This window comes from Hypanus sabinus, chromosome 16 (genome assembly GCF_030144855.1).
Source record: "Hypanus sabinus isolate sHypSab1 chromosome 16, sHypSab1.hap1, whole genome shotgun sequence".
Classification (NCBI taxonomy): Eukaryota; Metazoa; Chordata; class Chondrichthyes; order Myliobatiformes; family Dasyatidae; genus Hypanus; species Hypanus sabinus.
In genome coordinates, this window is record NC_082721.1 from 1,945,286 (window position 1) to 1,958,472 (window position 13,187).

At 46.5% G+C, this 13,187-nt stretch overlaps 1 protein-coding gene across 2 annotated transcripts in view; it reads left to right on the top strand.

Moving 5' to 3' along the window:
* The window catches only part of mef2b (myocyte enhancer factor 2b), a 122,691-nt gene that overhangs the window by 67,797 nt on the left and 41,707 nt on the right, over nucleotides 1-13,187 (top strand). For both annotated transcript variants that reach the window (XM_059990955.1, XM_059990957.1), the window contains 2 exons: nucleotides 7,094-7,297; nucleotides 9,610-9,750. In XM_059990955.1, coding sequence (XP_059846938.1) covers nucleotides 7,094-7,297; nucleotides 9,610-9,750 — 345 coding nt within the window. The remainder of the gene's footprint in view (nucleotides 1-7,093; nucleotides 7,298-9,609; nucleotides 9,751-13,187) is intronic.

The following is a 13,187-nucleotide window of genomic DNA, read 5'->3' on the forward strand; positions in this document are numbered from 1 at the left end:
GTTAATGTGGCGATGGGCAAACAGCAAAGCACAACCTGCACTCTGCAAGGTCCCACAAACACCAGAATAACATTCAACAGATATCGGTCCACAACGGTCAATGGCCCACAGACTTTCTGACATCAGGTAGACAGAATAACAGATGGTAAATGGGGGTTGGTCATTTCTCAGCCCTGTGTGTTCTGGGCCTGGCATCAGTGGTCTAAAGTAATGCTGACAACCCAGCACTGCTCTACTGAAGTGGTGTCACTCCAAATGTGGAGGAGCCAGTGAATTGCCCACTCTGATTCTCAGATGAATCTGACCAAAAATAGTTGATAACCATTAAAGAACACTTCAGGAGAAACTTCCTCTACCTGAGAGAGTTGGAACTCACTGGGAAGGAGTGAATCTGAGAAACAGGAGGATCTGTGCATGGGGAGACTGGTGAAGAGTGTGCAGAGAGGCCATGAAGAGGGATCAGCACCTGTACAAAAATAACCACTGCTAGGAAGGTCAATTGGACTGGGCCTTTTCTCATTGGAGTCAAGGAGGATGGGAGATGACTTGATAGTGTGTATAAGGTGGTGAGAAGCATAGATTCAGTGAGCCATCAGAGACATTTTCCCAGGGCAGAAATGGCTAATATGGGAGGACATGAATTTGAGGTGATTAGAGGTTTTTACAGCATTTTTACGCAGAGGGAGGTGGGTGTGTAGAATGCATTGCTGTGGGTGGTAGAGGCAGATACATTAAAGACGTTTAGGAGACTCTTAAATAGGCACATGGATGATAGAAAAATGGAGGGTTATACGGGAGAGAAGGGTTAAAGTTCAAAGCTCAAAGTAAATTTAATATCAAACCACATATAAGTCACCATATACAACCCTGAGATTCATTTTCTTGAGAACATCCTCAATAAATCCATAGAATAATAACCATAACAAGATCAGTGAAAGACCTCACAAACCTGGGCGTTCAAGCAGAGTGCAAAAAGTCAACAAACTGTGCAAATAGGAAAAAGAAAGAAATAATAATAATAAATAAATAATCAATAAATATTGACAGCATGCAATGAAGAGTCCTTGAAAGTGAATCCATAGGTTGTGGGAACAGTTCTGTGAAGCCCTCCCCTTTGGTTCAGGAGCATGATAGTTGAGGGGTAGTAACTGTTCCTGATCCTGCTGGTGTGGGTCCTGGGGCACCTTTAGAATGATCCTAGAGTAGGTTTTATGTAGGTCGGCCAAAGAAAGAGCCCATACTGTGTACTGATCTATGTTCTGTAACAGGTGATGTGCTTAGTATTGTAATGCTCCTGGCTGTGTAAAGCTGGAGCCTGCTTTCTACGTGTTTCCCCATCTGAAGCTCCTTCCTTGTCCCTAGATTTCTACAGGATGTCCCAAGGCTGTGAAGGGGCTGTGGCAATGAAGGTCTTCCTGTCAGTTTTGGCCCAGCTAAAACCTTCCATGAGATTATCCACTGTTTTCATATTAATTTAAAAAGAAACAACCATCTGATTTGCATGAAATTTGCCTGATTTCTGGTTGTGAGTCAGCAGTCACAAGACCAGTGCAGCAGTGCCCATTCAGTGATGAGGCTGCGGTGGGAGTAATAACTGGGTGCCTCCCCGTCAAGTAGCGGTCATTCACCATGTGTGAAGTTCCCCCATTCTCAGTGCTATCTTTGACTTGTGGTATTCTCATCCAAGTATCGGTTTCTGTCCCTTTTGAAATTGCTGTTCAACAACTGTCTTATTTATAAATGAGCTCTGTGACTGTGGATTTTCTGGGGAGCTGAAGGAATGTTATTTATTTCTTTCCCTGGCCTCTGTATACTGCTACCAAAGGCTTACACTAAGTGTCCTCCCTGCAGACCATCTCTTTTTCCATCCTCCTCCTCTCTTCCATTCCCCATTCTGGCTCCCTTCCCACCCCTTATTTTCTGTTCACCTGCTTATCACCTCCCTCTGGCACCCCTCCTCCTCTCCTCTCTCCCATGGTCACTCTCCTCTGCTATCAGATTCCTCCTTCTTCAGCCCTTTAGCTCTTTCACCTGTCACCTCCCAGTTCCTTACTTCACCACCCCCCCCCCAACCTACAGCTTCACCTATCACCTTCTAAAATTGTCCTCCTTCCCCTCCCCCACCTCCTTATCCTGGCTTCTTCCCAACTTCCTTTCCTGTCCTAATGAAGGATCTTGTCCCAAAGAATCAACTATTTATTCCTCCCCCTCCCCCAATAAATGCTGCCTCACTTGCTGAGTTTCTCCAGCACTTTGTGTGTGTTGCTCAAGATTTCCAGCATCTGCTGAATCTCTTGTTAAAAGATTAGCTTTATTTGTGACATGTATATCGAAACATTCAGTCAATGATTAATATGGTCCGATATTGCTAGTCCATAAGTGTCACCATGCTTCCAGCACCAATATAGTGTGCCCACAACTTACTAACTCGTACGTCTTTAGAGTGTGGGAGGAAACTCGTGTGTCCATGGGGAGAATGTATAAACTCCTCACAGACAGTGGTGGATTGAAACTGATCACAGCCTCAGGCTAACCGCTGCACCCCTGCACTTGTCTGAGGACATGCCATGGGGTCCCTCGCAGCAGCATCAGCTTGGTTTGGGTCACTTTTGGCATCCGTTAGGGCAGATCATAAAGTTCAAAGTACATTTATTATCAGAGTACTGTACGTACCCATATACAATGCTGAGATTCTTCTTGCAGGCAGCCACAGAACAAAGAAACACACTAGAACCCATGAAAAGCCCCACACAACAAAGACAGTCAAACATCCAACGTGTGATAAAGTACAAATTGTGCAAACAATTAATAAAAAGTAAACGAACAACACACAGAGCATGAATCACAGAGTCCCCGAAAGTGAGTCCGTAGCCACAGAGCCCGTTCAGTGCTGAGGCGCGTACGGCTGGTCCAGGAACCAATGACAGAATGTATGCTTGCACAATTTGACTGCTTTTGCACATTGGTTATTTTGCAGTCTTTATGTATGTATAATTTTTCATAAATTCTGTTGTGTTTCTCTATTTTCTTGTAAATGCCTGCAAGAAAATGAATCTCAAGGTAGTAAATGGTAACGTGTACCTACATTGATAATAAATTTATTTTGGCTTAACTTTGGTAACTGGCCTATCTCAGTGACTGGTGCTGGGGAGTAGTGGCTAGCTACTGCCTCAAGGGCACACATTAATGCAGAATCTGCATGGGAGTGTGAGTCTCTGGGGAGCCGTGCAGCCTGTGTTGTCACACTCCTGCTGTACGTGCAGAGTGTCATTAACACTGCCAGGATCTTGTGGGCTGACAACAACCCTTTGTGTACAGACAGTGGGTTGTAAAGACAGCCCAGCCTCCCCCACAGACTGCGCCCAAGGCACAGCTCATAGAAGCAGATCAGAGGGAGTTCAGTTGGCCCATCGTGCCCATGCCAGCTCTTAACTTGTGCACCACTCCTGCACTCACTCTACAAGTTATTTCACATTCAGTGCAGATTGGGAAAAACATCTCCTCCTCACTGGCAATCAACACTATCACACCTCAGGGACGTGTGCTTAGCCCGCTGCTCTACTCTTTCTGCATTCATGACTGTGTGGCTAGGCACAGCCCAAATGCCATCTATAAATTTGTCGATGACACAACTGTTGTTGGCAGAATCTCAGTAAGTGGCAAAGAGGTGTACAGGAGTGAGATAGATCATCTGATTGAGTGGTGTCAAAACAACAAACTTGCATAGAATCAGTAAGACCAAGGAATCGCTTGTTGACTTCAGGAAGGGGAAGGCAAGGGAACACACACCACTCCTCATCGACAGATAAGCAGTGGAAAGAGTGAACAGTTTCAAGTTCCTGCATGTCAACATCTCTAAAGATCTATCCTGGCGCGACATATCGATGCAAATAAGAAGAAGACACAACTGTGACTATATTCCATTAGGAGTCTGAGATTTAGTATGTTACCAGTCACCAAAGACTCGCACCAATTTCAACTGTTGCACCATTGAGAGCACTCAAACTGGTTCCATCACCGTCTGGTATGGAGGGGCCAATGTACAGGACTGGAAAAACTGCAGAAAATTTTAAAGTCAGCCAGCTCCATCGTGGGCACTAGATTGTGCAGCTTTGAGGATATATTCAAAAGGTGATGTCTTAAACAGGCTTCATCCATCATTAAGGACCCCATCACCCAGGACATACCCTCTTCTCATTGCTACCATCAGGGAGGAGATACAGGAGCCTGAAGACACACACTCAATGTTTTAGGAACAGATTCTTCCCCTCCACCTTCAGATTTGTGAAGAGTCCATGAGCCCATCAACACTACCTCACTATGCAGCCCAGCATCTGCAGATATATATCTGAAACACCCTGGTTTCTTTGGCTGCTCAGTCGAGGGAAGATGACCTCCAGCCTTCCAAACTCCATGAGATTGAGGTGTGCTTGACCCTACCCCAAACCCCAGTTTGTATGGATGCTGTGTCATTTGCTACCCTGTTACAAAATAATGCCACGAAATAACAGACAGTACACTGCATACGATTAAAATAATTATATTTATGAATCTTCACTAAAGGGTTAGTAAAGAATAACAAAAAGAAAAGGGCCCATTCTAATTAATGGTGAAATGTGCACAAGTTGGAGCTCATCTTGAACTTCTCTGTCACTCATGCACTGGGTCCTCGGTCAATGTGAAAGCTCACACCACTTTCCAAACTTCGCTCGCAATCCATCTCGAACAAACAGGTCTCCCACTGGATTGTACACTACGACCGGTTCTCCCCAGTGTCTTCTCTCTCCATCTCCTCTCGATCAAAAGCCCCAAGCCCAACCTTAGTGTCCCTCACCAGAGAAACCTCTCCTGAATCTGTTCATTCCCATTGGATGGCACACATTTCTCCTCTCTCTTATCTTCAACAGTAACTCAAATAAGCATGAAATCAGTAATAATATGAACCAGGGCATTAAATATAAATATCAGAGCCTATCAAATATTGAAAGGCCTAGATGGATTGGATATGAAGACCATGTTTCCAATAGTTGGGGAGTCTAGAAATGGAGGGCACAGCCTCAGGATAGAGGCACATCCATTTAGAACAGACATGAGAATGAATTCCTTTAGCCACAAGGTGCTGAATCTGTGGAATTCATTGCCATAGACTGCTGTGGAGGCCAAGCCATTGGGAATATTTAAAGCAGAGATTAATAGATTCTTGATTTTTCAGGGTATCAAAAATTACAGGGAGAAGGCAGGAAAGTGGGGTTGAGTTGGGTAATCAATCAGCCATGAGAGAATGGCAGAACAGACTCAATGGACCAACTGGCTTAATTCTGCTCCTCTGTCTTATGATCTTAAATATATCCAATGACTTGGCCTCCATAGCCATCTGTGGCAATGAATTCTACAGATTCACTATCACCTGGCTCAAGACATCACCAAGAGTTGAGTGGCTGGCTCTTTATCCTGTTGAATTTGATGAGACTACAGTCTCTCCAGATGCCATGTTGCACACAGAGGCTCTCTGGGATGTCTTGGCTCCATATAAAGTCTTCACTGCAGCAGACCCCTACTCCCACCTGTGGAGAGGATGGTCACATTGAAATCCTGTCCTGCTCCATATCCCCAGACTTGCAGAAAAACTTTTTCACCCAGAGAGTGGTGAATATGTGGAATGCTCTGCCCCAAAAGGCAGTGGAGGCCAAGTCTCTGGATGCATTCAAGAGAGAGTTAGATAGAGCTCCTATAGATAGCAGGGTCAAGGGATATGGGGAGAGGGCAGGAACGGGGTACTGATTGTATATGATCAGCCATGATCACAGTGAATGGTGGTGCTGGCTAGAAGGGCCGAATGCCCTACTCCTGCACCTACTGTCTGTTGTACTTCCCAGATGGGTGTGGAGAGCGGACTTCCAGTCCTGAGAAGTGGTTTATATGTTTTACCACTTTGTAGGTGCTATATAAATTCAAAGGTTAGATTTTTACTGTGCTTCAGTGGGCTGGGAGAATGTGAATCTATGCTTAAGCTGAACAAGAATGAGTTAGTTGATTTTGTTCATTCAAAGACAATGTTGAGCTCATTGTCATGTGCACAAGTATGTTTGTGCACAGATGAACTTAACCTGCAGCAGCATCGCAAGCACGCAACATCGGATAAGCAACTCACGAGATACCAGAAATTAAACAATTTTTACAAGAAAGAAGACAATTAGAACAAATCAGAGTGGTCACAGTATTGCTATACTGAGGTGGTGATTAGAATTTTACAGGTTGGTTCAAGAACTGAATATTTGCTGGTGTGGGACTTCAGGCTTCTTTTGGTACCCCCTATCTGAAGGGAACTGCAAAAAGATACCATGGCTCGGATGGTGGAGATTTTTGAAGATGGAGGATGCCTTGTTGAAGCAGTACCTCCTGTAGATACTACCAATGGTGGGGAGGGATATATCTTTGTGTTGGGCTGAGTTCACTACTCTCTACAACGTCTTGTATTCCTCCGCATTCAGATCACCATACCAGACCATGATATAACCAGTCTAGATATTTCCTTCCAACGGAACATCTAGAGAAGTTTGTTAGAATGCTCATTGACAAACCAAACCTCCTTAATCTCCTAAGAAGGTAAGGCTGTTGCTGTGCCTTCTTGTGATTGTATCTATGTGCTGGTCCCAAGACAGGTCCTTTGATATGTTAACATCAGTCCTGTTCACACTAGGCTTCTCTTAGCCCATTATCAGTGGAATTGGAATTGGTTTATTACAGACACCTATACCAAGAAACTTGGCTTAATCTGTCCTTGAGCATGATGCTACATGATTTCAGAGTTTTTTATCTTCTGCCTGATGGGAGAGGAGAGAAAAAACATCTGGGTTGGGTGGGGTCTTTGCTTTATTGAGGCAGAATCCAAGGAGAGGAGGCTGGTTCTGTGATGTGCTGAGGAATGTCCACAAATCTACAGTCACATGCAGAACAGTTGCCACACTAAACCGTGATGCATCTAGATAGGATGTTTTCAGTAGTGCATTGATAAAAGTTGTTGAGGGTTGACGGAGGATGTGCTGAGACAAAACTCCCACCCTTACTGATCTCTGACCTTTTCCCTCCATAGGTGACCTTCACCAAGCGGAAGTTTGGTCTGATGAAGAAGGCGTATGAGTTGAGCGTGCTGTGTGACTGCGAGATCGCCCTGATCATCTTTAACAGCACCAATCGGCTCTTCCAGTATGCCAGCACGGACATGGACCGCGTCCTGCTCAAGTACACAGAGTACAGTGAGCCTCATGAGAGCCGCACCAACTCCGACATCCTTGAGGTGAGGAGACCAAGGGTGGGTGGTGTGCTTCAATCTCCCTCCCTTGAGTGTTAGGGATTGAATCTGGGATTCCAGGGCCACAGTAAGGGCTTGGTCACTCCGTCTGGAGGTGAGGAGCCACTCCATTCCAGTGGTGATGTTTGGAACCTCCCAACGGTTCAAGAAAGCCCAGTCAGTATATTTCAAAGCTGAGGCACAGAGACATTGGGAGATGCGGGGATTCAGTGGGAAGCTAGAAGTAAAGCCTCCTCCACTGGTTAGGGTCAAGTGTGGATGTTGCATACTAGCTGTCTATGTGATGCACTAGCCTGAGCAGCACAATCTGGAGAGCAAGCGGTTGCCCGTGCAGCCAACTGCCCCTCTCCATGCAGCTGATAAATCCAAAGGAACAGCAGAGACCGATACAGTTTGGCACCAGTGGCAATGCAGGAGTTGTCAATCAGCATTGAACTCGACATAGGACTGCCTTGGGGATGCTAGCTTTGGATTTTTCGTTGGGGTTTAGTCCTGAAGCCCTCCCCATGTGTTTCCCTTTTCCTAGATGCGCTGCTAACTATGGCTGATGGGCCCCATCTGCCTGAAGTGATTTTTATGAGCCAGTAATCTGCCTTTGCTCCTTCTCCTGTCAATAGAAACGGCTCCACTGGGCTTAGTAGCTAAGCCGCATGTGAAAGCCAGGAGCTGGGCTTGTTTGTCAGAGGCTACTTGAGATGCACGCCATCGGGAGCATTTAACAGGTAGTGGGAGCTGATCCCCACCAGTCCCATCTCCACCTCCCCCCCCCCCCCCCCAGCTATGACAACCCTAAAGAATTGAAGCTGGAAGTGAGGGATCAAGTTTGAGGGGCTGGATCATTAATGTTAGGACCAGAGTCTTCTGTCCACTGAGCCCAGCAAACCTTTTCTCTTCCTATCCACCCATTCACCATTACTGCCACTCATTCCATCTCTTCCTGGCGGCTTGAAGCAGCTGTTTGGATGATTGGAAGAGACAGCTCCACATACTGAGTGACTGAGAGCAGAGGGAGATTGAGATTCCAAATGGTCCTGTCTGTGTTATCTTTTCCTGAGGCAGTAATAAACACTGTTGAGTGAGAGGGACAGAAGGGTGAGGAGACTGATGGATAGGGGTGGGAGAGGTTTTGTGTGAAGCAAAAAAGTGATGGGCCAAGGGGCTTCTATGTGTGCCTTAAGCTGTTGTAAGATTCTATAATTATAAGTGGTGGGGAGGAAGTGAATGGAAGGGGATTTCTTCTGTACTTTTTTGAAGAGTTTGGTGGATGTGGGTGTCAGTGATAAGATTCCTATTTGCTCTGGGCTGTTGGCTGGTAGACGTCTGATGCAACTTGCTGCAGAGCCCACACCCTACACACCAGCTGCAGGACTGCAGTCACATTGACCAGGACAGAAAGAGCATCTGATGTTGTTCATTGTGAACCTGGCACAGAAGATTCCTTTGGTCCCTAAAGCTGCCTTCTACCAAAACCCACCCACCCCCATTGGACACCTTCAGTGATGAGATCATGGATACAACCTCAGTGCAGACAAGCCATGCTTACCTGGGTTGGGTTGTGTTCCCACCATCCATCCCAAGGGTGGGAGAACCTTCCTGCAGCATGGAATTGTCTTACTGCTTTGACCAACCGGAGATTTATAGAGTTCCAGTGTCCTTGCCTCTTGCTGTTCTGTCTTTCATTAGCTAGTGTGCAAGCTAGTGGCAAGTGTGGCCAGCTTGCCACACTAGCTGGCAAGCTAGTGTGCCAGAGCTAAACACTCCTGGTGTGGAGCTTTCACTGCCAGTGGTTAGAGACACCAGGCTCCCTTTTGTCTTCCGTGACATGCCAGGAGCGAGAGTTTACTCCAAGGAACGTACTTACTGCCTGTTACGCCGCTACTGTTTGGGACAGTAATGATGGTCAGTGTTTAGAGCTTCCTTCATAGTGTCTGTACTTCCTCTCGGATTTCACTACTGTCAGTCATGCAAGTCCCGGGCGGAGTCTCAGGAATATTGTCGCACTCAGATATAGAAGGATTCTTCATTGCTGTTTCCTTAATAGCTTAGTTTGATCAATCAAGATTGTGTGCCCTGAGCTGAACCCTGAAACTGGAGGGCCAGTGAACCACTCTTAGTCTGTCCTTTACCCTTTAACCTGTTTGATATGGGTGACCCTGCCAAGAGCTAAAGCATAAAACCAGTATAGCTCTCTGTTTGATTGAGCTACATAAACCTCCAAACCTACGAGGCTGTGGTTCTTTTGGAGGTTTTTCTAAGGAAACGTGACACTAAAACTTTGAAATTCTGGTTCTCCTCAGACACTAAGGAAGAAGGGTTTGAATGGCTGTGAGAGCCCAGACCCAGACACCGATGACCCGATGGAGCCTAACCTGGATGTCACTGACAAATACAGGAAGTACGAAATGGTGAATCACATGACAAACAGACAGAGGGTTTGTGTAAGTAGATCAGAATGGTTTATCTTTTTTTTGAAGTAATTTACCTTCTCTTCCTCCTTCCTACATCTGCCCAAACCAAGCCTGCACATGGACACTGCTCCCAGCACAACGTACAGGTTTCTGCTCCTGGCAGGTAATGCCATGTAAGTCAAAGGTGCTAACTGTATCCGAGGAGCAGAGCAATGGGCCTGCTTTCTATTCTTCACTTCTTTCCTTTTTTCTTCTCTTTAGAGTTACATCACGGTCACATGCCCTTCTGATCCAAAGAGCCTGTGCTGCTCAATTACACCCATGTGATCAATTAACCTACGTACCCGTACATCTTTGGAACATGGGAGGAAACCCATGGGGAGAACATACAAACTCCTTACATACAGTGGCGCGATTGAACCCGGATCACTGGCACTGTAAGAGCATTATGCTAATGGCTACATTTCCATTTCAACCATTTCTGAAGCTTCGGTAGCCATACCATCCCCCAGTCCCGGGTTGTTGGACATCCCCAAGTTTACTTGCCCCACTGTTGGCCCCTCCTAGTCCCAAATTCGGGAATTCCTTCCTAAAGCTTTCTACCTCTCCCTGTGCTCCAACTCCTGTTAAACCTTCCTCTCATCGTTGGTCATCTGCTCTGATCCCCTTTGTTGTTTGTTTACACTGCTGTGCAGGGGGCTCTGGATGAATGAGGAACTCTTGAAGTGGATGCTTCCTTGATGATGTAACTGCATTTTGTAAATTCTACGTCATGGGATTTCAGATAGTGCTGCAAGTTGTCCTAGGAACCTGGAAATGTGCAAAAGCAGAGAGGCAATGTGAATCAGGGTCGGGATCTGGTTTATCATCTCTGACATACATTCAGTGGCCACTTTATTTGGTGCGTCCTGCAATAAAGTAATAAAGTGGCCACTGAGTGTATGCTTGTGGTCTTCTGTAGCCCATCCGCCTCAAGGATGGACGCGTCCATTCAGAGATGCTCTTCTGCACACCACTGTTTTAACGGCGGTTATTTCAGTTACTGTCGTCTTTCTGTCAGCATGAGCCAGTCTGGCCGTTCTCCTCTGAGCTCTCTCATTAACCATGTGTTTTTGCCAGTGGAACTGCCGCTCACCGGGTGTTTTTTTTTGTTTCTCACACAATTCACTGTAAACTCTAGAGACTGCTGTATATGAAAATCCCAAGAGATCAGCAGTTTGTGAGATATTCAAACCACCCCATCTGGCATCAACAACCATTCCAAAGTCAAAGCCTTTTAGATTATGTTTCTTCCTCTTATTGAACCCTTTGACCATTTTGCATGCATTGAGTTGCTAATTGACTGATTAGATATTTGCAATAATGAGCAGGTGTACCTAATAAAGTGGCCACTGAGTGTATAATCGTGACATTTATTGTTTGGTGACAGCAGTAGCATGCAATACATTAAAAATAATTATAAGTTACGATATGAAATACAGAAAAATAAATAGTGCAAAAAGAGAGCAAAATAATGAGTACGTGTTCATGAGTTCATTGTCCATTCGGAAATCTGGTGTTGAAGGGGAAGAAGCTGTTCCTGAAACACTGTATGTGTCTTCAGGCTCCTGGTGGTAGTAATGAGAAGAGGGCATGTCACAGATGATGAGGGTTCTTTATGATGAATGCCACCTTCTGAGACATTGAAGATGTCCTTAATGGAGGCTCCATACTTGTGACCTCTGCCTGGGGGGACAAGGGCAGCAGGAAACCACCTGAATGTTTACTTCCAAGATTTGGGAATGTACTCCTGGGCCCACATTGATCCTGGCATTCACAGCCACACTGTGGGAACACCATCACCAGATGGACCCAGGGCATCTCAAGCAGTTATGGAGGAGAAGCAGGCTGGCATGGTCAACGAAGTGTACGATGACTGCCCCAGGAATGGAGTTAGGTTCTGCAGGCACACGGGCTGTTCTCCATGGAACAGGGGAGGTTGTCTGGCGTATGGCATAGAAAAAGGGAAGTGGTGGTGAAGGGGAGAGAGGGGATACCAGAGAGCACCAGGAAGGTCACCAAAATAATGAGTGTGGTGAGGAAAATGAGTTTCCCACAGCTCCTGGGTGGGGTCAGGAACACAGTTGGGGAGAAGGTGGGTTCGGAGCACACTGGGTGGGGTAAGGGACACACTGAGGGAGTGGGTAGGATCAGGGACACAGGGAGAGAGGGTGGGGTCAGGAACACACTGGGGAGAGGGCAGGGTCAGAGACACTGAGAAAGAAGGTGGGGTAAGAAATATACTTAGGTTGAGGGTGGGGTCAGGAACACACTGGGGAGAGTGTGGGGTCAGGAACACACTGGGGAGAGGGTGGGGTCAGAGACACTGAGAAAGAAGGTGGGGTAAGAAATATACTGGGTTGAGGGTGGGGTCAGGAACACACTGGGGAGAGGGTGGGGTCAGAGACACTGAGAAAGAAGGTGGGGTAAGAAATATACTGGGTTGAGGGTGGGGTCAGGGACACCCTGGGGGTGAAGCTGGGTTCAGGGACACATGGTTGGGTCAGAAATATCCTTTGGGAGAGGATGGGGACAGCAACACACAGGAGGAGAGGGTGGAGTCAGGAACACGCTGGGTGGGTTCAGGAACATGTGGAAGAAGGGGTCAAAGACACACTGGATGGGGTCAGGAACACTGAGGAGATGGTGGGTCAGGAACATGGAGAAGGGGTCAGGGACACACTGAGAGAGAGGGTGGGGTCAGGAACACACTGGGGTGCGCTGTAGCAGAGGTAGCTTTGAGACACCTGTCAGTACACGGCTGAGGGGGAAGTCCAAGTGTAGCCCATCTCTAAGAAGATGCTTCCTCTTCCAGAGCTGCGGTCTTTCTTGTTTCTGTAGTTCTGGGTCTTTGCAGGATGGCCCCATGCCCAGGCCATCTTTTATAACCAGGCTTGGGACTATCCTTAGCGGAGTTAGATAGGCGCATGAATGAAAGGAAAATGGAAGGCTATGTGGGAGGGAAGGGTTAGATTGATCTTAGGGTAGTTTAAAATGTCGGGGCAGCGTTCTGGGCCGAAGGACCTGTGCAATGTGCGCTGTCGGTTTCAGTCGGCACCGTTACTCACTAGCGGCATCAACCGGTCAGACCGATGAAGTGCAGCGGGTGCCCGAATTCGCCGCGGACCCCGGGCCGAGATGGGCAGTGGTATGTCGTCAAAGTTTAAAGTAAATCTACTATTAAAGTGCATATATGTCACCATATACAACCCTGAGATTCATTTTCTTATAGGCATTCACAGTAAATACAAAGACGCAAAAAAAAGCAAGATAAAAGCAATAAATATCGAGAACATGAGATGAAGAGTCATTGAAAGTGAATGGATAGGCTGTGGGAACCGTTCAGTATTGGGCTGAGTGAAGTTATCCCCTCTGGTTCAAGAGCTTAACGGTTGAGAGGTAATAACTGTTCCTGAACCTGATGGTGA